Source organism: Pituophis catenifer, unplaced genomic scaffold (assembly GCF_029215685.1).
Source record: "Pituophis catenifer annectens isolate HBS135680 unplaced genomic scaffold, rPitCat1.0.hap2 SCAF_3, whole genome shotgun sequence".
NCBI classification, from domain to species: Eukaryota; Metazoa; Chordata; class Lepidosauria; order Squamata; family Colubridae; genus Pituophis; species Pituophis catenifer.
Genome location: NW_027256883.1, coordinates 162,497,879 through 162,523,377, shown reverse-complemented (window position 1 = coordinate 162,523,377; position 25,499 = coordinate 162,497,879). Strand labels below are relative to the sequence as shown.

The following is a 25,499-nucleotide window of genomic DNA, read 5'->3' as shown; positions in this document are numbered from 1 at the left end:
TTCTTAATCCCTCCTTGGTCTGTTTCCCCACTTTAAATTTGGGCTCCAATGTTGCAGCAAAGGTGGTTGCTTTTTATAACATGAATAGAAAAGTTCCTTAATAAATGGTGCTTAGGTAACCAACTATGTTACTCCATGTCTTTTTCCTGAGACTCGGCTTCCTGTAATAGGGAAAAGGCAGATCAAGCTCATGAGGAGCACTTTCAATCAGAATAGAGGTGGAAGGGACCTTGGAGGTCATCTAGTCCAACCCCCTGCTCAAGTAGGAGACCCTATACCATTTCAGACAAGTGACTGTCCAGTCTTAAAAACCTCCAGTGTTGGAGCGCTCACAACTTCTGGAGGCAAGCCGTTTTACTGGTTAATTGTTCTCACTGCTAGGAAGTTTTGCCTTAATTCTAGGTTGCTTCTCTCCTTGGTCAGTTTCCATCCATTGTCTCTTGTCCTGCCCTCTGGTGCTTTGGAAAACAAGCTGAGTCTCTCCTCTTTGTGGCAGCCCCTCAAATACTGGAATACTGCTATCAAGTCCCCGGAGTCCTTCTTTTCTCTAGACTAATCTTTCATACTACTAGTTTTGATTTCCCAGCCTCTACAGTTTAATAAAAGCCATCTGTCTTCACTTATTAAATCAGAAGCACTGAGAAAAGGAGCAAGCCTCACTCCCCACCCCACCCCCCAGCTGCCCTAGTTCTTGCAACAAAGGAAAAAGATCCTCTTCTCTCTGTGCAGAAAAGAAACAAAAAAACTAGGCAGGTCGGACAAGAGAAAGGGCATATTGACAAAGTAGCATCAATCCCACCCTGTCTTTGTTCTACTGAGAGATAAGAAGAAAAGAATTGGATTTGCTAGACGGGTTGAAGCGTCAGAACAAGAGGGAAGGGGGGCTCCATTTGCCTCTTTAAGGCAGCGAATCGGGTCCCCTCCGTCACAGCATGCTTCTTTTATTTTTCATTATTTTAAGCTGGGAGGTGCCAGTGTGGAAGGAGAGGCAAACCAACCAGTCTAGATGGATCAAGAAAAGCTCTGTAACCAGACACTTCTCATTCTTGCTGTAGTACTCTAATGAGGGGGGGGGCGGTGTTCACCTTGTTGGCTGGTTGTGAGAGAAAAGTTACTTCTCAATTGCTGTGCCTATTAATGGCTTTTGGAATGGACAAGTGGGTGAGCCAATCAGAAGGCAGCTGATGGGTTTGAATCTCCAGGGCTTTTATGTTCCCTCCCCTAACTGTCACAATTGACAGTATAAAAGGAGATTTTTGACTGAAAACCGTTGGCGGTCCAGAAAGCAGTTCAGAAGGCAGTTAGGAGAGTTCTGTTCAGCTCTTCTGTTAGAAAACTGGGGGCAGTTTGGAAGTCAGTTAGAAGGACAGTTCTGATGGTTTACAAGATTTTCTTCTGAGGAAGAATATCCAGAACTAACATCGCTTAGTACGATATTACACACACACACACACACACACACACACACATCTGACAGGATATTTATTTTTATGTAAATAAAAACATTTATTGTTAACTGCTTCAGAGGCTCATTTGTTAAAGTAGATCTTTATAAAGGTTTACGGTACATTGATTTATTTCCTCCATGACACTGATGAACTGCAAGACAGTGATGGCAGCAGAGCCAGGGGAGAAAGTTAACCCCCTCACCTGTTGGTCCACTCATACCCTCAGTCTCTTCTGATTAATAACAGCCTGCAACACTGGAAAACTGGGATTCACAGTAGGATTGCTAATTTCATGACAGCAGTGGGTAGATAGTTCTTGGATTCCACAATGAGAAAACTGAGCAGGCAATTTACATTTTTTCCCCAGGGATTGAGAAATCTGAAATCTCTCCCAAAGACTATAAAATGTGCCCCCCCCCACACACTTTTTGGGGAGTGCATGTTATAAAGCTGTTTGGGATACAGCATCTGCTTCTGATGCTGGGACTACCATGGTAAATTAGATGCATAGTTGAATATGATTTATAGAGTTTACCAGCAGTTTAAGATTTAATATAGCAGAAAGTATCTCCCCCACTTCCCCCTCCTCCCAACCCCAAACAATTATTTCTTCTAATTTAAGGTATTTTTCCCCCTAATGTCTTCTAGAATTGTCACAAACAGTTAAAATCATTTTTGGTTCCTTCCTTCCTTCCTTCCTTCCTTTCTCCTTTCCTTTCTTCTCTCTCTCTCTCCCCCTCCCTCTTTTTTTTTTTTTTTGCATTTTGCTTGTTCTCTTTAGTCCATGTCATATCTGTGGCTCTGTGCCAAAACATGGTGAAATAATTAACCTCACTGAAATCATGTGCCACATTGTATAAAGTGGTGAGCAGTACTTTAATACTGTTCACCAACACTGCTGGCAGACTGTGTCAATGAACAAGGGGAAGGTTGATAGAGAACTAAACACCACACCAGTTCAAATAACTCTCTGTCTTGGCTCAGTACTCTTCAATTTCTTCATAAACAATTTAGATGAGAGGAGAGATTGGGTACTCATCAAATTTGCAGATGACACCAAGCTGGCAGGAATAGCCAACATTCCAGAAGGTAGGCTCAAGATACAGAAGGATCTTGACAGACTGTGCCCTATCTAACAAAATAAAATTCAGTGGTGAGAAAGTTAACCAAACGCACGGGTATAAAATAGGTGGTACCTGGTTCAATACTGGTGACTGCAAGAGGGATCTTGGAGTCCTAGTGGAAATTCCAATATGAGTCAGCAGTTAGAATCAAGATCATGTGAAGTCTTGGAAGTGTTAGGACTTGTGCAGGCCAGAGTTCTACTGTACTTTGGATTAAAAATGAAAAGATAGAACAAAGGACCAATGATTCCATTTCAGCTGCTATTAGGCAAGTAGAATCATGCGGATGTGGGAAAAATGAGATACTGTAAAAACAATTTTGAAAATACCCTTCATTTAAAGTGTCACATTAAAGGACAACACGTAGCAACTCTGATTTAGAAAATGCAGCTAAACAGTCAAGCCTGGTTAGAGCACGTCTGCAGGCTATGCAAAAGAAAAGTCAAGATAATGGCTACAATGGTGCAATTGAAGTTCTGCTTCTTTATTTTTAATGTTGCATTAAAGATATACTCCCTTTTTATAACCCTGTAGTCTATTAAATTTGGGGTAGAGTCAGGGCAAGTGGGCAGAGGTAAGCATTTCCTGGCTGGATGCCCTTCCTGATCCTATGTGGCCTTCACAGCGTATCATTTTTTCTTAGCACCCAAGCAGAGAAACATCTGCTGCTACCTAGGATTGAACTCTCAACTGATTGAACTCTCAAGTGGGAGTCGAGCATCTTCACCACTAGACTGCCTGGCACTAAATATACATACTGTAAACATGGATGGTATTTAAATCAGACCATGAGGGGTGCTTGGTGCTCTCTGAATTTGCTTGTTTTCTTGCAGAGGTTTCATTACCCAAGCTAGGTAGCACTGATGATGTTACCTAGTTTGGGGTAATGAAATAAATGCCTGCAAGAAAACAAGCAAGCTCAGAGAGCACCAAGGACCCTTTATGTCAACCCCGAGCTACAAATATTCTACTTTGTACTTTGTATTAGATCACAGTCACACTATCGTGGTAACTGCAGACAAATTTCAAAATCTATGATTCAGTTAGGCTTTGGACCACACTTTTCTGCTTTCAGCCTTTGCTATTTTCAATCCAAAATCACGGTTAAAATAACATAAAGCAAATCTGTTTAGGGGAGTGGTGAAATCCAATTTTTTTTACTACCGGTTCTGCGGGCTTGGCAGGGAAAGGATACTGCAAAATCTCCATTCCCACCGCACTCTGGGGCCAGCCAGAGGTGATATTTGCCGGTTCTCTGAACTACTCAAAATTTCTGCTACCGGTTCTCCCAACTGCTCAAATGTACGCTACCGGTTCTCCAGAAGCTGTCAGAACCTGCTGGAATTCACCCCTGGTTTAGGGAGAGGGAAGATTGGACGGCCACTTCTGCGGATCTCGGTCTCACCTTTGACTCGGGAAGGTTTGCCGCTAAGACCCAAAGCGCGGGCGCCAATCGCTTGCTCTGAATTTCGTACCGAATTCACCCCCGCTCTAAGTTCTTCTCGGTCCACGCACTTGGACGTGGCGTTAAGCAATCATTAACAGCTTCGGGAATGTTAGAAGCGGTTGGCGCTATTTCTCATTCATCTCTACGGCACAACCAGCAGGCCTGCAAAAAAGGCGCCTCTACCGATGGCGGATCTAAGTGGACTTAAGAGGGCAACTTTTCAGAAGAGCCGTTCCAATCCCAGCCAAACTCAAATCCCAAACTCAGCAAAAAGGCGCCCTTCCGAAGGGGCCGAAAGAGCAGTTGCATGTTGCAATGAACGCTTCTGGTATTGGGCTGCCGGCACACCTCACCCACACACCCACACACCCACCAACCCCCGCTGCCTGGTTTGGCAATCGAGGCGGCGCTTTATTCATTTATGAAGCCCCTCCCAGACGGAGTCTACCTCTTTAGGTTGCAGAGCCCCGTTTCCCGCGAAGCGAAGAGTCCGCAGCGTTAGCAACGGAGCCGAGGAGCCGCCAGCGCCATGCCGATGATTCTGGGCTACTGGGACATTAGAGGGGTGAGTTGCTCGGGCAAAAAGGGGTGAGTTGCTCGGCTGGCTTTGCTTTCCCCGGTTGCCGTGCAGGACCTGCTGCTCTCTTCTCTCGCTGCTGCCACCGGCGGGGCTCCAGGTTGGAGCCGAGGCGTGCAGGGAAAGCGGCCGCCTCTCCTGCAGGGCGCCGTTTGAAAAGACGGTGAGATTCCCGCGCCCCAGTAAGGCCTTTCTCTGCCTGCGGGCGAATGGAAGGAGAGGCGGCGTTTCCGCGGGCTTCTCCTGACCTTTCTCCGGTTCCCGGCGGGGGCATTGAAAGCCTGGCTGCTTTGCAAGACCAGCTGGGTTTGTCTTACAGGCGGGCGTTTGTTTCATTGGGGGAGGGGGGAGGCCTGCTTCGGTCTCCTGCGCCTGCAGACCGAGTGAGCCCGCTGCCCGAAACGAGTTTTTTTTTTCTTCCAGCGGGGCCCCTTCTTTGTCTCGGGGAGAGGAGAGGGGGTGAACCCGACCTATTGAATAAAATTGGCAGTTGGATCTAAATAAACGTTGCCGGAATTGCGGTGCGGAGGGGAAGCGACTCCAGGGGAAGGATACTTCAAAATCACCATTCCCTCCTCTCCTGGGGGAAGGATATTGCAAAATCTCCATTCCCACCCCACTCTGGGGCCAGCCAGAGGTGGTATTTGTCGGTTCTCCGAACTACTCAAAATTTCCACTACCGGTTCTCCACAACCTGTCAGAACCTGCTGGATTTCACCCCTGGTTAAAGCGGATTTAACATTTTCAAGGTGGCTTTTTTACATTTCCTCCTGCCCACTTGGTTCTCATAATGAAATCAGGTGGTCATTCCCGGAGGAATCCCTCTTCTTTTTCCTGTCCCTAGATAAAGGGGTGGGAACGTTAGAATAGAATTCTTTATTGGCCAAGTGTGATTAGACACACAAGGTGCACACACAAAAGAAAAGATATGTTCGTCAAGAATCATAAGGTACAATACTTAATGATAGTCATAGGGAACAAATAAGCAATCAAATCATATTAGGAAACAGTCAATATAAATCTTAAGGATACAGGCAACAAGGTTACAGTCATAAGTGGAAGGAAATGGGTGAACTTACAATAAGTAAGTTCAATAAATTGAATAAAGAACCTTCTATACTGCGTATTACCTGCTGCCTTTCAAGATCACAGCTAAAAGTCCAGTAGGAAATCCTTTTTTTTTTTGTTCCGTTATTCACAAAAGAAAATCCGCCACCCAAGAAGGACATTTAGTGTGGCTTCTTATCCAAAAGAGTTGCATGCCCCATCTATGTGTGAATACAATGGAATTGGAAAAACGGTGACTACTATGTGTTTTAAAATGTTTGGAACAGAAATCTCACTTATTTGTACTGATGAGATTGGAGGATATATAAGCCCTCTGTCTGAACCATTGCTCCCCTTGGTTCCCCCTATAATTTTTATATTGATAAAGAAAAATAAGTTTTGTTGGAAGCATTGGAAAATATTGACGGAGCTCAAAGAACCATGAACAGGATTTAAGTAGCAGAGTTTCCTGTTCAAGTGGCTCTTGCTTATCCAGCCTAAATGGGGGTCAGGAGTTCAGTCTCAAGGAGGAAGAAAAATTGAGAAGAAACTCGAAATAACCCTGCCTTGATTTTCCTTGGTATGAGATGGAGTAGTGAGGAACTCTTGATAGAGGCTTTCAAAGTGCCTGTCATTCTACGCAGTAAGAATAAAGAGCATTCCTGAAATATCTACTGTGTCCATTTCTTGGCCCTGTTTACCTCAACGGGCTCTCATCAGATCTCTTCGCATCTTGTGAAAAATTACCCCACCTGTCTGATGGCTGGTTTGCTTCTTTTCTTTACAGCTTGCCCATAGCATTCGATTGATGCTTGAATACACAGGAACACCTTATGAAGATAAGTTTTACAGCTGTGGAGAAGGTTTGTGTGACTTGCCAAGTTTCATTTGTACTGAAGTCCTCTCCTCCCCCTTGTTTTCTTCTGTGAATATAACTTGTTGAATGTAAATATTAGCTCAGCTCTTCATTCAAAAGAAACACTCTTCGTTTCTAGCTTTTGAGTATTCCCAAGAATGTGAGAAATTGTTCTTGCTCTACACGAATGTATAAATGGTTAGAGTAGAAGAAAAGCAGAGTAAATTATATAAACATTCCTTAAGTTACCTAAGGTAGAGTGGTGCGTGCACAATAATTAGATGGAGCTGTTCATTGAAGCCTGGGCTGTTATATAACTGTTGTATTGGAACTTTTCCAGATGATCTCTTAGTGCAATGATGGATAACCTTTTTGCCATCGCGTGCCAGGAGAGGGGGGGCGGCGGTGGGTCGCGCGCACACGTGCCTACACCGATAATTCTATGCGCCCTGCCCTGCGCGCAACCCCCGCTCTCATCCTCCCTGCTCCTGGCACGTGATGGCCTGGTAGGCCCATTTTTCTTTCTTACCTGGTTCCAGATCCTCTCTATTTATCTGGGAAGAGCGAAAACAGCCTTTCTCGTTCCCTCGGAGGCCCTCCAAAGGCTCTAGGAGTCTCTGGAGGCTGGGGACAGCAAAAAAGTCACTTCCTGTCCCACCGGGAATTGGGAAATGGGCTGTTTTAGGCCTTTGAGGGCCTCCGAGGGAGTGGGAAAGGCTGTTTTCGCCCTCCGCAGATGCATAGAGAGGATCTGGAGCCACGTAAGAAAGAAAAACGGGCCTCCCCCACACCCAGCCCCTCCGGAGGCAGGAAACCGCCTGTTTCCCTACTTCTGGTGGGCCCAGAAGGCCCGAAAATCAGCTGGCCAGCATGCGCATGCGCACCAGAGCTCAACTGGCATGCCCAATGATATGGCTACACGTGCCACCTGTGGCACGCGTGCCATAGGTTCACCATCACAGTCTTAGTGCAATATTATGGACCTCTTTCCAAAGCCATTAACTTAAGATATTTTTCCTTTATATAACAACAGGCTCCTTATATCCATTCGTCATTTCAAGCCGCTCCCTTATTTTGGCATATGTTGCCATTAGAACTAGGTTCATCCAGACTATCATCTCAGTAGGGAGACCTCTGGCTCATAATGATGTTTGGGTGCCTATCGGTAAATGATTCTAATATACCTATAGTTTTAGCTATTTGCTGCCAAAAATCACAGAAATTATTACATAATAATTTTGTTCAGCATTGCACATTTCAGTGCTCTTGAGTTGGCTTTAGGCAAGTCCTATGGAGTATAATAGTGTTCTTCTAATGAAAGTTCAAGTCAAGGATGTTACATAATTTTTATCACTACAATTGCAGGTTTCTAATCCAGTAGAATATTTTCATTTATCTCTGTTGATTCTTGGTCTCTCTACCTGGATACTAAGGCACTCAAGTCCTTACCTGTTTCCCATTCCTTCTCTCTAACCTTGCTCTTTTATATTTATGCCCATGCACTGCTCTGTAAGATTTCTTCGTTTTATTTGCAAGTTACTTTCAGGTCAACTTTAGTAAAATAGGTATTAAAGATGTGGGAGAGATTTTGGTGTTAATTCTGCGATAGCTTGAGGTGCTCCCTCCCCAGTCCTCATTTACAGTGTTCTTCTGACACCTTCCCACAAGTTAATAGGGAAGCCTGTGAAGCTTGTAGAGAGAAAGGGGGTCGATGGGGGTCATATGACCACAGCAGCAGTTCTGAGCATGCTGGTAGCCACCTCATATTATATTGGCACCAAATTCTCTTCTTCAAATAGGGCCTCTAAATCTAAGAAATAAACCACTCTAATTATTTATTGTGCCAAATATTTATGGGGTTTTCCATTTATCCACCTGGGGAGGATGATTTCTTCATGTGGCTTGATCTTGCCAAATTGTTTCCTTGAAACAACTTGTAGAATGTTACATGTTGTTCTGGGGAATATTCTTGATATGAAACCAAGAATTCAGATGACCCACAGAAGTCTCCTAATATATTTAACCAGGTCAACTGAAGGCTTAATGGCTGTTAACAGCATGCTAAGCTTGGCTTGCTTACCTTTCTTTTCTTTTCTTTTCTTTTCTTTTCTTTTCTTTTCTTTTCTTTTCTTTTCTTTTAATTTGATTTATATGCCGTCCTTCTCCGGAGACTCAGGGCGGCTTACAATGGGCTAAGCAATACACTAAGCAATACCTGTGTTAATCTTTGTTTTGTGATTTGATGTGTTATATAAACCTAGCCCATTTAGTTACTTTATGGTTCAGTGCAATGGACAAACTCCAAAACTTGAATTAATTCAGTAGCCAAGCTATGCTTATCATGCAACCAGTCATTAAATGGCAGAGGTAAACTTGTCAGCATTTGGTATGGTACTTGCTATAACTGGGTCAGGAAAAGCATGCCCTTTTTGGCATTTCCTAAAATTGATTGCTTTGTCTAATGAAAGGTAAGCAGTTTATATCTTATTTAAATTTTCTGGCTGTCTGAACTTTCTATCTCCCATATTCTACCAGCTCCAGATTATGATAAAAGTCAATGGATCAATGAAAAAGAAAAATTGGGGCTGGACTTTCCTAATGTAAGTAACTGTATGTATAATGGTTGGGAAGAATATCTTATCAATATGCTGCTTTCAATGGTATTCACATATGAGGACTTGGATAAAGAGGATAGCTGAAGGACTATTAGATAGAGAGCGATCATGTGAAAGCCTAACATGGCAAAGATTTGTTCTTTAGCAGTTCATTCTGTCTACTTTCCAGCTTCCATACTTAATTGATGGCAAGACCAAATTGACACAGAGTAATGCTATTCTCAGGTACATCGCACGCAAGCACCATCTTTGTAAGTATACCTGAGCTCTTTTGGAAGCTGAACTGGCTGATTAAGACATGTTTCTGGTGCCCAGTATTTCTCACCTCTCTGTACTATCTGCAGGCGGCAAAACTGAGGAAGAACTTACCAGAGTGGACATGCTGGAGAATCAAGCGATGGATTTCCGTATGGGCTTGGGGATGATTTGCTACAATCCTGACTTTGTGAGTTGAGTCACCTTCATTTCCATTTTCTAGTAAACCGGAGTAAAGAAATGTTGCCGTGTAATGCTGTACGAACTAAAGACGATCCAATTATAACACAGAAAACATATTTACTCGGTGTGTCTTTGAAGGTTTCCTGTGGCAAGTGTATAAAAGTGATGTGTAAGCATCTGCCAATATCTCTGTCAGTTTTCTGGAAATCAAGATGGAGAGGGTTTTTTTAAGGGCTATTGCCTGTATTCAGGCATTAACAAATTTGGAAAAGTCTACATGTGAAACCTCCAGATATGAACCTCCCAGTTCATGATGTTGATCTCTGCACACACTTCCATGTTAAACTTAGATATCTGCTGATATTTGAAATCAACATGTGAATATCTGCAATGGGGAATTGTGTTGTGTGTTTGCATAATGCTCCAAATAATAAACATGTCAACTAGCTCTCAAAGTTAAAATGCAAAGGAATTTTCGTTCACTTTTCAGTAGAATTGCTGTAGAGATATGAGTTATGTTTGCTGGTCATACTTGCTGCTCACATTGCACATATTGCTATAGTGGTTGGACTGGAAGGAATACATTTTATGTGATCCAAAGGTACTGTCAAATAGTTCGGTACTGCTGTAATGCCATCAGAACATAAGGAGTAACTTTGGCTTCCTCTGATGGCTCTTGGATGGAGCATGTCAAATTCCATAACTGTTGGGTAGAAACAAGCAGCGTTCTCAATTCCGTTTTGTCTACTTGCTTGTTTTGCAGGAGAAACTCAAGCCTGGATATTTGGAGCAGTTACCAGGGAAACTGAAACTTTTCTCCCAGTTTTTGGGAGATAGAAAGTGGTTTGCCGGGGATAAGGTACATGCATAGCCATACCTGGGTTTCTTTGGGCAGGTCTGATCTTTTTGGTGACTCACTTTTTATTTTTCCCCCCAGATCACATTTGTAGACTTTCTCATGTATGATGTACTTGATCAAAACCGCATGCTTGAACCCAAGTGCCTTGATCAATTCAAGAATCTTCAAGATTTTCTGACCCGTTTTGAGGTTAGCTTTGGCTTCATGAAATTTGCTGGCTTTGTGGATCTTGTGACTTAGTTTACTGGGTTTTGGCAGGAACTGACAGATTAACCCACAGTATTTATCTGTTGGCTAGATTGAGGCCCAAATTGGCATGGGCAGAAATATATGGAAAATACTATCCTTATGGTATGGACTACTGTCCCTTTAGTATATGAAACAAGCACCAGAAGGCTTGGTGGTAAATTCCCTTCCATACTTTTATTTGACATACATTTTCCTATGAACTGGTTGCTACGAGTGCAAGGATTTTAAAGTCTACTACCAAGTGGTAAACTTGTAATTGGTATACATGTAAAGTAAAACAGACTACCATTAATTGAATGATTTCAGAAGGTGCAGGTGGGAAATCTACTGACTGTGTAAATGCAGCTTTTTTTTAGCTGCCCCCAAGCCCCTCCCCAAGACTGGATTTAAAATAATGAGTAACTATAAAAACCTGAAAGTTTCCCCTCCAATTCTGAGTGGAAAGCAAAATATAGTTGGCACTAAATCTAGCAGCCATTTGCTAACTCAGAGTTCCCCAAGCTTTCTGGCTTTGTGGGGGCAGGGGAGAAGGGATGTGTGCAGCTCCATTTGGCATGCATGTGTGCATGCTCAACCTCTGCTCGCACAAGTGGGGATGCGCTCGTGCTCATCCTCCACTTCTGTGGCCCCGGGGGTTGGGGACCCCTGCCCTAACTGGGTTTTAGACTTCATCCCCATCATCTTTCCCAACTAGGCATGGCAGCAGAGTTTGAAGGGAAAAGGTATGTGGAGGGTACTCCATTAATGTGGTTTCATCTAGAACAGGGATCTCCAAGCTTGGCAACTTTAAGACTTGTGGCTTTGTTGGCTGAGGAACTCTGAGAGTTGAAGTCCACAAGTCTTAAAGTTGCCAAGGTTGGAGACCCCGATCTAGAATGTATTTTTTAGTGTAGAAGAAATGTGTGGTTGCCCTGATGGTGGGTTTATTGGGTGGTTGGTAGGAGTATGCCTCCTTGAGCTTTTGGCTTACCAACAACTTCTCTCAGTCTCCTAAATATTTCTTTTGTCTGCATCCTCAGGCCCTGGAGAAAATTGCTGCTTACATGAGTTCCAGCCGCTTTATGAAAACTCCAATTAACAATAAGATGGCCAAATGGTGTAACAAGAAAGCATAAAGAAAAAAAATCTTTGTTGCTGGATGAGATATTTCCCCCTTTTTCTCCATTCTTGTCTTAGGTGGAGTTGATAAGAAAAAGAATGGTGTTTCTGTAGAATTGTGATGTTTAGGTATTTGGAAGGCAGCAGTGCTCAATAAAGTATCTTGGAATTACTTTGTAATGTTGTCCTGTTTGTTACACTATCACATGAATAGTGTCTGGTAGTCTCTCACACCTCCTGTTTTATCCCTGTGTAATTCACATGAATGTGCCTTTGTGAAGAAGTGCTTCATGCTGTGCTCAAAGCTGATTGGCTGTTGACCTTTGGCTAAAATGAGAACAGCAGAGAAGAAATATAAAAGGCTACTAATTTTATTTTCCATTACATATGAGAAATATTTAAATAAGATGGATTAAACAAAATAATAAGTTAGAAGAACACTAGCAGCCTCTGAAAACTGTATTCTGATTTACTTAAAGTGTGTTCCTGAAAATTGAATCATTTGCAAACCCAAAATTTACAAGCTGTCAAATCCTGGGAATAATCTCACATGAATACACATGCACAATTTGGAATTAATCGAAACATAATTACTTTCATAGAAGGGAAGTTCATTGATTATTTTTTAAACAATCACTTCATTTTTCTGCCCAACTTCTCTCTAACGTGTTCTAGCATGAATCAGTGAAAATATTTCTAAACTGACAAATGGAGAAATTAAAGTAAACCTGATATACTCATATTCATAATACACTCATAAAATGGTATATTTCAACCAGTAAATACATTGAATCATTTTCTTCATTTCTAATCCAGAAGTGTGAAAGAGCATCAGAAGGAATGAACAATCTGACTCCTCTATTTCCAAGCAAAATGTTCTTGTCCTAAACTATGTTTGTACATAATGATGAAAGTTGGAAAGTAGGTGAATAGTCTTAAGACATTATGAGGAGGCACAATGGCACAGTGGTTAGAATGCAGTACTACTTCTGACGGCTGGCTGCCTGCAGTTTGGCAGTTTGATTCTCAACAGGCTCAAGGTTGATTCAGCCTTCCCTCCTTCCAAGGTCTGCTGGAGCCTTTTCATTAAGTGGATAATCTGCCAATCCTTGGGAAAAGATCAATTATTGTTTTCAGAATATATTAATCTGTGTCTTAACTACAAATCTGGGAATGGAATACCTATTAATACAGTATAATATAGTCTTTTTACACTTTTAATCTTTTGTCCCCTGCTCCAATTATCCTCACTTGGAGAAGATTTAAGAGTATTTCCAAATCAGATTCATTATTCAGAACATCCTGGCTACCTCAAAGTTATCTTTTCAAAGTTCTAAAATCTAAAGGATCCATTTAAGATTCTATCCTTCACAAATATTTCCTTGATACAGTATCTTTTCACAGTCAAAAATTGATGAGGTGGTCTGTGATAAGGCCGGGCTGCAAGAATCAATGACCCCTCTAAATGTCGCTATTCTGAAAGCCATAGCCCAATAATAGAAGAGTGTGTCACCACTGTAAAAACAGTCATTTACAGATGTTCCTGAGATCATTCAAAAATGGTAAGCATGTTACTTGCTACAGCATTTACAGAAGCATCTTAAAGCCCTCTTGAAGGCTATTCTTAAACACAGCAATTACAAACTAACTGGAAAATTAGTGGATTGAAGATTACCATGCAACTAATAACATTTTCAGTGAGTTGTGCCATTGATGCAGTGATGATCTCTTCAAAATAGATGATGGAATGGGTTGGGAGATCTGCAAAAGCTAATGCTGAGGACCATTACTGTGAAAAGATGAACTACACACACACTTTTTGGGGAGTGCATGTTATAAAGCTGTTTGGGATACAGCATCTGCTTCTGATGCTGGGACTACCATGGTAAATTAGATGCATAGTTGAATATGATTTATAGAGTTTACCAGCAGTTTAAGATTTAATATAGCAGAAAGTATCTCCCCCACTTCCCCCTCCTCCCAACCCCAAACAATTATTTCTTCTAATTTAAGGTATTTTTTCCTATGTTGTCTTCTAGAATTGTCACAGTTAAAATCATTTTTGGTATTCTTTCTTTCTTTCCTTTCTTTTTTCCTTTCCTTTCCTTTTTTTTCTTTTCTTTTCTCAATGGTGCAATTGAAGTTCTGCTTCTTTATTTTTAATGTTGCATTAAGGATATACTCCCTTTTTATAACTCTGTAGTCTATTAAATTCGGGGTAGAGTCAGGGCAAGTGGACGGAGGTAAGCATTTCCTGGCTGGATGCCTTTCCTGATCCTATGTGGCCTTCACAGCGTATCATTTTTTCTTAGCACCCAAGTAGACAAACATCTGCTGCTACCTAGGATTGAACTCTCAACTGATAGAACTCTCAAGTGGGAGTCGAGCATCTTCACCACTAGACTGCCATGACACCAAATATACATAATTGTAAACATGGATGATATTTAAATCAGACCATGAGGGGTGCTTGGTGCTCTCTGAATTTGCTTGTTTTCTTGCAGAGGTTTCATTACCCAAACTAGGTAGCACTGATGATATTACCTAGTTTGTGGTTGTAAGGTCCCAAAATACACTTGAGTCACCAGAATGCCAAAGAGAGAGACTCAAGACGAGGCTTGCAAAAAAACAGATTTTATTTATGGCCAAAAACAAAATACTGGGTGGAACTATATCCAGAACATACAGATACAATGCATGTGAGGAGATAGCCACACCTTGGGGAAGGTATGGCGTCCTTTTATACCCTCAGAGACGTCAGCTTAGTACCCAACTCTGGCCTCCCAATCCAGGCCCGTGCATTCCTTGTTGCCCTGCAAGGGGGAATAGAAACTTCCCAATTAGTCTTCTTGAGCATTTCTTTGTTTACTCAATTGGCCACTTAGGCCCCCTGCCCCTGGAAGGTAGGAGTCTATCCAGATCAACATAAATTAAGACTGAGATACTACCATGCTCTTAGATGGCACAAGAAAGAAACAGGGAGAAGATTAATATGGGTTCAGGTCAAATGGCAGGGACATATGTTTGACAAATACCAGATACATTACAGGCCTAATAACAGAATATGTTTGTTACAGGAGATACAAATATAAAGGCATAATATATGTGATACAAATACAAAGGCATATGTGTATTACAAGAACCTAATGGTTACAGAATCTAGTATACCAGTATATCATATCCTAGCATTATTTATTATATCCTTATTATTGTTTCCCTTCAGGGTAATGAAATGCCTGCAAGAAAACAAGCAAGCTCAGAGAGCACCAAGGACCCTTTATGTCAACCCAGAGCTACAAATATTCTACTTTGTACTAGATCACAGTCACACTATCGTGGTCACTGCAGACAAATTTCAAAACCTGTGATTCAGCTAGGCTTTGGACCACACTTTTCTGCTTTCAGCCTTTGCTATTTTCAGTCACAAATCACGGTTAAAATAACATAAAGCAAATCTGTTTAGGGGAGTGGTGAAATCCAATTTTTTTTTAGTACCGGTTCTGCGGGCTTGGCAGGGAAAGGATACTGCAAAATCTCCATTCCCACCCCACTCTGGGGCCAGCCAGAGGTGATATTTGCCGGTTCTCTGAACTACTCAAAATTTCTGCTACCAGTTCTCCCAACTGCTCAAAATTTCCGCTACCGGTTCTCCAGAAGCTGTCAGAACCTGCTGGAATTCACCCCTGGTTTAGGGAGAGGGAAGATTGGACGGCCACTTCTGCGGATCTCGGTCTCACCTTTGACTCGGGAAGGTTTGCCGCTAAGACCCAAAGCGCGCCCGCCAATCGCTTGCTCTGAATTTCGTACCGAATTCACCCCCGCTCAAAGTTCTTCTCGGTCCACGCACTTGGACGTGGCGTTAAGCAATCATTAACAGCTTCGGGAATGTTAGAAGCCGTTGGCGCTATTTCTCATTCATCTCTACGGCACAACCAGCAGGCCTGCAAAAAAGGCGCCTCTACCGATGGCGGATCTAAGTGGACTTAAGAGGGCAACTTTTCAGAAGAGCCGTTCCAATCCCAGCCAAACTCAAATCCCAAACTCAGCAAAAAGGCGCCCTTCCGAAGGGGCCGAAAGAGCAGTTGCATGTTGCAATGGACGCTTCTGGTATTGGGCTGCCGGCACACCTCACCCACACACCCACACACCCACCAACCCCCGCTGCCTGGTTTGGCAATCGAGGCGGCGCTTGATTCATTTATGAAGCCCCTCCCAGACGGAGTCTACCTCTTTAGGTTGCAGAGCCCCGTTTCCCGCGAAGCGAAGAGTCCGCAGCGTTAGCAACGGAGCCGAGGAGCCGCCAGCGCCATGCCGATGATTCTGGGCTACTGGGACATTAGAGGGGTGAGTTGCTCGGGCAAAAAACAAAAACCGAGCTGGCTTTGCTTTCCCCGGTTGCCGTGCAGGACCTGCTGCTCTCTTCTCTCGCTGCTGCCACCGGCGGGGCTCCAGGTTGGAGCCGAGGCGTGCAGGGAAAGCGGCCGCCTCTCCTGCAGGGCGCCGTTTGAAAAGACGGTGAGATTCCCGCGCCCCAGTAAGGCCTTTCTCTGCCTGCGGGCGAATGGAAGGAGAGGCGGCGTTTCCGCGGGCTTCTCCTGACCTTTCTCCGGTTCCCGGCGGGGGCATTGAAAGCCTGGCTGCTTTGCAAGACCAGCTGGGTTTGTCTTACAGGCGGGCGTTTGTTTCATTGGGGGAGGGGGGAGGCCTGCTTCGGTCTCCTGCGCCTGCAGACCGAGTGAGCCCGCTGCCCGAAACGAGTTTTTTTTTCTTCCAGCGGGGCCCCTTCTTTGTCTCGGGGAGAGGAGAGGGGGTGTACCCGACCTATTGAATAAAATTGGCAGTTGGATCTAAATAAACGTTGCCGGAATTGCGGTGCGGAGGGGAAGCGATGGTTCACGGTTAAAGCCAGGGGTGAAATCCAAATTTCCTCCCTACCGGTTCTGTGGCCGCGGCTTGGTGGTCATGGCAAGGGGAAGGATATTGCAAAGTCTCCATTCCCACCCGACTCCAGGGGAAGGATACTTCAAAATCACCATTCCCTCCTCTCCTGGGGGAAGGATATTGCAAAATCTCCATTCCCACCCCACTCTGGGGCCAGCCAGAGGTGGTATTTGTCGGTTCTCCGAACTACTCAAAATTTCCACTACCGGTTCTCCACAACCTGTCAGAACCTGCTGGATTTCACCCCTGGTTAAAGCGGATTTAACATTTTCAAGGTGGCTTTTTTACATTTCCTCCTGCCCACTTGGTTCTCATAATGAAATCAGGTGGTCATTCCCGGAGGAATCCCTCTTCTTTTTCCTGTCCGTAGATAAAGGGGTGGGAACGTTAGAATAGAATTCTTTATTGGCCAAGTGTGATTAGACACACAAGGTGCACACACAAAAGAAAAGATATGTTCGTCAAGAATCATAAGGTACAATACTTAATGATAGTCATAGGGAACAAATAAGCAATCAAATCATATTAGGAAACAGTCAATATAAATCTTAAGGATACAGGCAACAAGGTTACAGTCATAAGTGGAAGGAAATGGGTGAACTTACAATAAGTAAGTTCAATAAATTGAATAAAGAACCTTCTATACTGCGTATTACCTGCTGCCTTTCAAGATCACAGCTAAAAGTCCAGTAGGAAATCCTTTTTTTTTTGTTCCGTTATTCACAAAAGAAAATCCGCCACCCAAGAAGGACATTTAGTGTGGCTTCTTATCCAAAAGAGTTGCATGCCCCATCTATGTGTGAATACAATGGAATTGGAAAAACGGTGACTACTATGTGTTTTAAAATGTTTGGAACAGAAATCTCACTTATTTGTACTGATGAGATTGGAGGATATATAAGCCCTCTGTCTGAACCATTGCTCCCCTTGGTTCCCCCTATAATTTTTATATTGATAAAGAAAAATAAGTTTTGTTGGAAGCATTGGAAAATATTGACGGAGCTCAAAGAACCATGAACAGGATTTAAGTAGCAGAGTTTCCTGTTCAAGTGGCTCTTGCTTATCCAGCCTAAATGGGGGTCAGGAGTTCAGTCCCAAGGAGGAAGAAAAATTGAGAAGAAACTCGAAATAACCCTGCCTTGATTTTGCTTGGTATGAGATGGAGTAGTGAGGAACTCTTGATAGAGGCTTTCAAAGTGCCTGTCATTCTACGCAGTAAGAATAAAGAGCATTCCTGAAATATCTACTGTGTCCATTTCTTGGCCCTGTTTACCTCAACGGGCTCTCATCAGATCTCTTCGCATCTTGTGAAAAATTACCCCACCTGTCTGATGGCTGGTTTGCTTCTTTTCTTTACAGCTTGCCCATAGCATTCGATTGATGCTTGAATACACAGGAACACCTTATGAAGATAAGTTTTACAGCTGTGGAGAAGGTTTGTGTGACTTGCCAAGTTTCATTTGTACTGAAGTCCTCTCCTCCCCCTTGTTTTCTTCTGTGAATATAACTTGTTGAATGTAAATATTAGCTCAGCTCTTCATTCAAAAGAAACACTCTTCGTTTCTAGCTTTTGAGTATTCCCAAGAATGTGAGAAATTGTTCTTGCTCTACACGAATGTATAAATGGTTAGAGTAGAAGAAAAGCAGAGTAAATTATATAAACATTCCTTAAGTTACCTAAGGTAGAGTGGTGCGCGCACAATAATTAGATGGAGCTGTTCATTGAAGGCTGGGCTGTTATATAACTGTTGTATTGGAACTTTTCCAGATGATCTCTTAGTGCAATGATGGATAACCTTTTTGCCATCGCGTGCCAGGAGAGGGGGGGGCGGCGGTGGGTCGCGCGCACACGTGCCTACACCGATAATTCTATGCGCCCTGCCCTGCGCGCAACCCCCGCTCTCATCCTCCCTGCTCCTGGCACGTGATGGCCTGGTAGGCCCATTTTTCTTTCTTACCTGGTTCCAGATCCTCTCTATTTATCTGGGAAGAGCGAAAACAGCCTTTCTCGTTCCCTCGGAGGCCCTCCAAAGGCTCTAGGAGTCTCTGGAGGCTGGGGACAGCAAAAAAGTCACTTCCTGTCCCACCGGGAATTGGGAAATGGGCTGTTTTAGGCCTTTGAGGGCCTCCGAGGGAGTGGGAAAGGCTGTTTTCGCCCTCCGCAGATGCATAGAGAGGATCTGGAGCCACGTAAGAAAGAAAAACGGGCCTCCCCCACACCCAGCCCCTCCGGAGGCAGGAAACCGCCTGTTTCCCTACTTCTGGTGGGCCCAGAAGGCCCGAAAATCAGCTGGCCAGCATGCGCATGCGCACCAGAGCTCAACTGGCATGCCCAATGATATGGCTACACGTGCCACCTGTGGCACGCGTGCCATAGGTTCACCATCACAGTCTTAGTGCAATATTATGGACCTCTTTCCAAAGCCATTAACTTAAGATATTTTTCCTTTATATAACAACAGGCTCCTTATATCCATTCGTCATTTCAAGCCGCTCCCTTATTTTGGCATATGTTGCCATTAGAACTAGGTTCATCCAGACTATCATCTCAGTAGGGAGACCTCTGGCTCATAATGATGTTTGGGTGCCTATCGGTAAATGATTCTAATATACCTATAGTTTTAGCTATTTGCTGCCAAAAATCACAGAAATTATTACATAATAATTTTGTTCAGCATTGCACATTTCAGTGCTCTTGAGTTGGCTTTAGGCAAGTCCTATGGAGTATAATAGTGTTCTTCTAATGAAAGTTCAAGTCAAGGATGTTACATAATTTTTATCACTACAATTGCAGGTTTCTAATCCAGTAGAATATTTTCATTTATCTCTGTTGATTCTTGGTCTCTCTACCTGGATACTAAGGCACTCAAGTCCTTACCTGTTTCCCATTCCTTCTCTCTAACCTTGCTCTTTTATATTTATGCCCATGCACTGCTCTGTAAGATTTCTTCGTTTTATTTGCAAGTTACTTTCAGGTCAACTTTAGTAAAATAGGTATTAAAGATGTGGGAGAGATTTTGGTGTTAATTCTGCGATAGCTTGAGGTGCTCCCTCCCCAGTCCTCATTTACAGTGTTCTTCTGACACCTTCCCACAAGTTAATAGGGAAGCCTGTGAAGCTTGTAGGGAGAAAGGGGGTCGATGGGGGTCATATGACCACAGCAGCAGTTCTGAGCATGCTGGTAGCCACCTCATATTATATTGGCACCAAATTCTCTTCTTCAAATAGGGCCTCTAAATCTAAGAAATAAACCACTCTAATTATTTATTGTGCCAAATATTTATGGGGTTTTCCATTTATCCACCTGGGGAGGATGATTTCTTCATGTGGCTTGATCTTGCCAAATTGTTTCCTTGAAACAACTTGTAGAATGTTACATGTTGTTCTGGGGAATATTCTTGATATGAAACCAAGAATTCAGATGACCCACAGAAGTCTCCTAATATATTTAACCAGGTCAACTGAAGGCTTAATGGCTGTTAACAGCATGCTAAGCTTGGCTTGCTTACCTTTCTTTTCTTTTCTTTTCTTTTCTTTTCTTTTCTTTTCTTTTCTTTTCTTTTCTTTTCTTTTCTTTTCTTTTCTTTTCTTTTCTTTTCTTTTCTTTTAATTTGATTTATATGCCGTCCTTCTCCGGAGACTCAGGGCGGCTTACAATGGGCTAAGCAATACACTAAGCAATACCTGTGTTAATCTTTGTTTTGTGATTTGATGTGTTATATAAACCTAGCCCATTTAGTTACTTTATGGTTCAGTGCAATGGACAAACTCCAAAACTTGAATTAATTCAGTAGCCAAGCTATGCTTATCATGCAACCAGTCATTAAATGGCAGAGGTAAACTTGTCAGCATTTGGTATGGTACTTGCTATAACTGGGTCAGGAAAAGCATGCCCTTTTTGGCATTTCCTAAAATTGATTGCTTTGTCTAATGAAAGGTAAGCAGTTTATATCTTATTTAAATTTTCTGGCTGTCTGAACTTTCTATCTCCCATATTCTACCAGCTCCAGATTATGATAAAAGTCAATGGATCAATGAAAAAGAAAAATTGGGGCTGGACTTTCCTAATGTAAGTAACTGTATGTATAATGGTTGGGAAGAATATCTTATCAATATGCTGCTTTCAATGGTATTCACATATGAGGACTTGGATAAAGAGGATAGCTGAAGGACTATTAGATAGAGAGCGATCATGTGAAAGCCTAACATGGCAAAGATTTGTTCTTTAGCAGTTCATTCTGTCTACTTTCCAGCTTCCATACTTAATTGATGGCAAGACCAAATTGACACAGAGTAATGCTATTCTCAGGTACATCGCACGCAAGCACCATCTTTGTAAGTATACCTGAGCTCTTTTGGAAGCTGAACTGGCTGATTAAGACATGTTTCTGGTGCCCAGTATTTCTCACCTCTCTGTACTATCTGCAGGCGGCAAAACTGAGGAAGAACTTACCAGAGTGGACATGCTGGAGAATCAAGCGATGGATTTCCGTATGGGCTTGGGGATGATTTGCTACAATCCTGACTTTGTGAGTTGAGTCACCTTCATTTCCATTTTCTAGTAAACCGGAGTAAAGAAATGTTGCCGTGTAATGCTGTACGAACTAAAGACGATCCAATTATAACACAGAAAACATATTTACTCGGTGTGTCTTTGAAGGTTTCCTGTGGCAAGTGTATAAAAGTGATGTGTAAGCATCTGCCAATATCTCTGTCAGTTTTCTGGAAATCAAGATGGAGAGGGTTTTTTTAAGGGCTATTGCCTGTATTCAGGCATTAACAAATTTGGAAAAGTCTACATGTGAAACCTCCAGATATGAACCTCCCAGTTCATGATGTTGATCTCTGCACACACTTCCATGTTAAACTTAGATATCTGCTGATATTTGAAATCAACATGTGAATATCTGCAATGGGGAATTGTGTTGTGTGTTTGCATAATGCTCCAAATAATAAACATGTCAACTAGCTCTCAAAGTTAAAATGCAAAGGAATTTTCGTTCACTTTTCAGTAGAATTGCTGTAGAGATATGAGTTATGTTTGCTGGTCATACTTGCTGCTCACATTGCACATATTGCTATAGTGGTTGGACTGGAAGGAATACATTTTATGTGATCCAAAGGTACTGTCAAATAGTTCGGTACTGCTGTAATGCCATCAGAACATAAGGAGTAACTTTGGCTTCCTCTGATGGCTCTTGGATGGAGCATGTCAAATTCCATAACTGTTGGGTAGAAACAAGCAGCGTTCTCAATTCCGTTTTGTCTACTTGCTTGTTTTGCAGGAGAAACTCAAGCCTGGATATTTGGAGCAGTTACCAGGGAAACTGAAACTTTTCTCCCAGTTTTTGGGAGATAGAAAGTGGTTTGCCGGGGATAAGGTACATGCATAGCCATACCTGGGTTTCTTTGGGCAGGTCTGATCTTTTTGGTGACTCACTTTTTATTTTTCCCCCCAGATCACATTTGTAGACTTTCTCATGTATGATGTACTTGATCAAAACCGCATGCTTGAACCCAAGTGCCTTGATCAATTCAAGAATCTTCAAGATTTTCTGACCCGTTTTGAGGTTAGCTTTGGCTTCATGAAATTTGCTGGCTTTGTGGATCTTGTGACTTAGTTTACTGGGTTTTGGCAGGAACTGACAGATTAACCCACAGTATTTATCTGTTGGCTAGATTGAGGCCCAAATTGGCATGGGCAGAAATATATGGAAAATACTATCCTTATGGTATGGACTACTGTCCCTTTAGTATATGAAACAAGCACCAGAAGGCTTGGTGGTAAATTCCCTTCCATACTTTTATTTGACATACATTTTCCTATGAACTGGTTGCTACGAGTGCAAGGATTTTAAAGTCTACTACCAAGTGGTAAACTTGTAATTGGTATACATGTAAAGTAAAACAGACTACCATTAATTGAATGATTTCAGAAGGTGCAGGTGGGAAATCTACTGACTGTGTAAATGCAGCTTTTTTTTAGCTGCCCCCAAGCCCCTCCCCAAGACTGGATTTAAAATAATGAGTAACTATAAAAACCTGAAAGTTTCCCCTCCAATTCTGAGTGGAAAGCAAAATATAGTTGGCACTAAATCTAGCAGCCATTTGCTAACTCAGAGTTCCCCAAGCTTTCTGGCTTTGTGGGGGCAGGGGAGAAGGGATGTGTGCAGCTCCATTTGGCATGCATGTGTGCATGCTCAACCTCTGCTCGCACAAGTGGGGATGCGCTCGTGCTCATCCTCCACTTCTGTGGCCCCGGGGGTTGGGGACCCCTGCCCTAACTGGGTTTTAGACTTCATCCCCATCATCTTTCCCAACTAGGCATGGCAGCAGAGTTTGAAGGGAAAAGGTATGTGGAGGGTACTCCATTAATGTGGTTTCATCTAGAACAGGGATCTCCAAGCTTGGCAACTTTAAGACTTGTGGCTTTGTTGGCTGAGGAACTCTGAGAGTTGAAGTCCACAAGTCTTAAAGTTGCCAAGGTTGGAGACCCCGATCTAGAATGTATTTTTTAGTGTAGAAGAAATGTGTGGTTGCCCTGATGGTGGGTTTATTGGGTGGTTGGTAGGAGTATGCCTCCTTGAGCTTTTGGCTTACCAACAACTTCTCTCAGTCTCCTAAATATTTCTTTTGTCTGCATCCTCAGGCCCTGGAGAAAATTGCTGCTTACATGAGTTCCAGCCGCTTTATGAAAACTCCAATTAACAATAAGATGGCCAAATGGTGTAACAAGAAAGCATAAAGAAAAAAAATCTTTGTTGCTGGATGAGATATTTCCCCCTTTTTCTCCATTCTTGTCTTAGGTGGAGTTGATAAGAAAAAGAATGGTGTTTCTGTAGAATTGTGATGTTTAGGTATTTGGAAGGCAGCAGTGCTCAATAAAGTATCTTGGAATTACTTTGTAATGTTGTCCTGTTTGTTACACTATCACATGAATAGTGTCTGGTAGTCTCTCACACCTCCTGTTTTATCCCTGTGTTTTAATGTAATTCACATGAATGTGCCTTTGTGAAGAAGTGCTTCATGCTGTGCTCAAAGCTGATTGGCTGTTGACCTTTGGCTAAAATGAGAACAGCAGAGAAGAAATATAAAAGGCTACTAATTTTATTTTCCATTACATATGAGAAATATTTAAATAAGATGGATTAAACAAAATAATAAGTTAGAAGAACACTAGCAGCCTCTGAAAACTGTATTCTGATTTACTTAAAGTGTGTTCCTGAAAATTGAATCATTTGCAAACCCAAAATTTACAAGCTGTCAAATCCTGGGAATAATCTCACATGAATACACATGCACAATTTGGAATTAATCGAAACATAATTACTTTCATAGAAGGGAAGTTCATTGATTATTTTTTAAACAATCACTTCATTTTTCTGCCCAACTTCTCTCTAACGTGTTCTAGCATGAATCAGTGAAAATATTTCTAAACTGACAAATGGAGAAATTAAAGTAAACCTGATATACTCATATTCATAATACACTCATAAAATGGTATATTTCAACCAGTAAATACATTGAATCATTTTCTTCATTTCTAATCCAGAAGTGTGAAAGAGCATCAGAAGGAATGAACAATCTGACTCCTCTATTTCCAAGCAAAATGTTCTTGTCCTAAACTATGTTTGTACATAATGATGAAAGTTGGAAAGTAGGTGAATAGTCTTAAGACATTATGAGGAGGCACAATGGCACAGTGGTTAGAATGCAGTACTACTTCTGACGGCTGGCTGCCTGCAGTTTGGCAGTTTGATTCTCAACAGGCTCAAGGTTGATTCAGCCTTCCCTCCTTCCAAGGTCTGCTGGAGCCTTTTCATTAAGTGGATAATCTGCCAATCCTTGGGAAAAGATCAATTATTGTTTTCAGAATATATTAATCTGTGTCTTAACTACAAATCTGGGAATGGAATACCTATTAATACAGTATAATATAGTCTTTTTACACTTTTAATCTTTTGTCCCCTGCTCCAATTATCCTCACTTGGAGAAGATTAAGAGTATTTCCAAATCAGATTCATTATTCAGAACATCCTGGCTACCTCAAAGTTATCTTTTCAAAGTTCTAAAATCTAAAGGATCCATTTAAGATTCTATCCTTCACAAATATTTCCTTGATACAGTATCTTTTCACAGTCAAAAATTGATGAGGTGGTCTGTGATAAGGCCGGGCTGCAAGAATCAATGACCCCTCTAAATGTCGCTATTCTGAAAGCCATAGCCCAATAATAGAAGAGTGTGTCACCACTGTAAAAACAGTCATTTACAGATGTTCCTGAGATCATTCAAAAATGGTAAGCATGTTACTTGCTACAGCATTTACAGAAGCATCTTAAAGCCCTCTTGAAGGCTATTCTTAAACACAGCAATTACAAACTAACTGGAAAATTAGTGGATTGAAGATTACCATGCAACTAATAACATTTTCAGTGAGTTGTGCCATTGATGCAGTGATGATCTCTTCAAAATAGATGATGGAATGGGTTGGGAGATCTGCAAAAGCTAATGCTGAGGACCATTACTGTGAAAAGATGAACTACACACACACTTTTTGGGGAGTGCATGTTATAAAGCTGTTTGGGATACAGCATCTGCTTCTGATGCTGGGACTACCATGGTAAATTAGATGCATAGTTGAATATGATTTATAGAGTTTACCAGCAGTTTAAGATTTAATATAGCAGAAAGTATCTCCCCCACTTCCCCCTCCTCCCAACCCCAAACAATTATTTCTTCTAATTTAAGGTATTTTTTCCTATGTTGTCTTCTAGAATTGTCACAGTTAAAATCATTTTTG

General features: G+C 42.2%; 2 protein-coding genes across 2 annotated transcripts; both read left to right on the top strand.

Annotated features, from left to right (window-relative positions):
• Positions 1-4,462: 4,462 nt before the first annotated feature.
• Positions 4,463-11,930, top strand: LOC139314126 (glutathione S-transferase Mu 1-like). Its single transcript, XM_070939660.1, has 8 exons — positions 4,463-4,584; positions 6,431-6,506; positions 9,035-9,099; positions 9,284-9,365; positions 9,459-9,559; positions 10,316-10,411; positions 10,490-10,600; positions 11,680-11,930. Exons 1-8 carry the CDS (start codon positions 4,549-4,551, stop codon positions 11,773-11,775), a joined length of 663 nt encoding a protein of 220 aa, XP_070795761.1. The 5' UTR covers positions 4,463-4,548; the 3' UTR covers positions 11,776-11,930.
• A 4,050-nt stretch (positions 11,931-15,980) lies between these two features.
• Positions 15,981-23,599, top strand: LOC139314125 (glutathione S-transferase Mu 1-like). Its single transcript, XM_070939659.1, has 8 exons — positions 15,981-16,102; positions 18,059-18,134; positions 20,704-20,768; positions 20,953-21,034; positions 21,128-21,228; positions 21,985-22,080; positions 22,159-22,269; positions 23,349-23,599. Exons 1-8 carry the CDS (start codon positions 16,067-16,069, stop codon positions 23,442-23,444), a joined length of 663 nt encoding a protein of 220 aa, XP_070795760.1. The 5' UTR covers positions 15,981-16,066; the 3' UTR covers positions 23,445-23,599.
• Positions 23,600-25,499: the final 1,900 nt, after the last annotated feature.

Bases quoted from the DNA above. Each gene is read 5' to 3' on its own strand.
- LOC139314126 (XM_070939660.1), top strand. From the start codon at position 4,549: ATGCCGATGATTCTGGGCTACTGGGACATTAGAGGG. The intron at 9,366-9,458 runs GTAAGTATACCT...TACTATCTGCAG, and splicing joins CGCACGCAAGCACCATCTTT to GCGGCAAAACTGAGGAAGAA. The intron at 9,560-10,315 runs GTGAGTTGAGTC...CTTGTTTTGCAG, and splicing joins TTTGCTACAATCCTGACTTT to GAGAAACTCAAGCCTGGATA.
- LOC139314125 (XM_070939659.1), top strand. From the start codon at position 16,067: ATGCCGATGATTCTGGGCTACTGGGACATTAGAGGG. The intron at 21,035-21,127 runs GTAAGTATACCT...TACTATCTGCAG, and splicing joins CGCACGCAAGCACCATCTTT to GCGGCAAAACTGAGGAAGAA. The intron at 22,270-23,348 runs GTTAGCTTTGGC...CTGCATCCTCAG, and splicing joins ATTTTCTGACCCGTTTTGAG to GCCCTGGAGAAAATTGCTGC.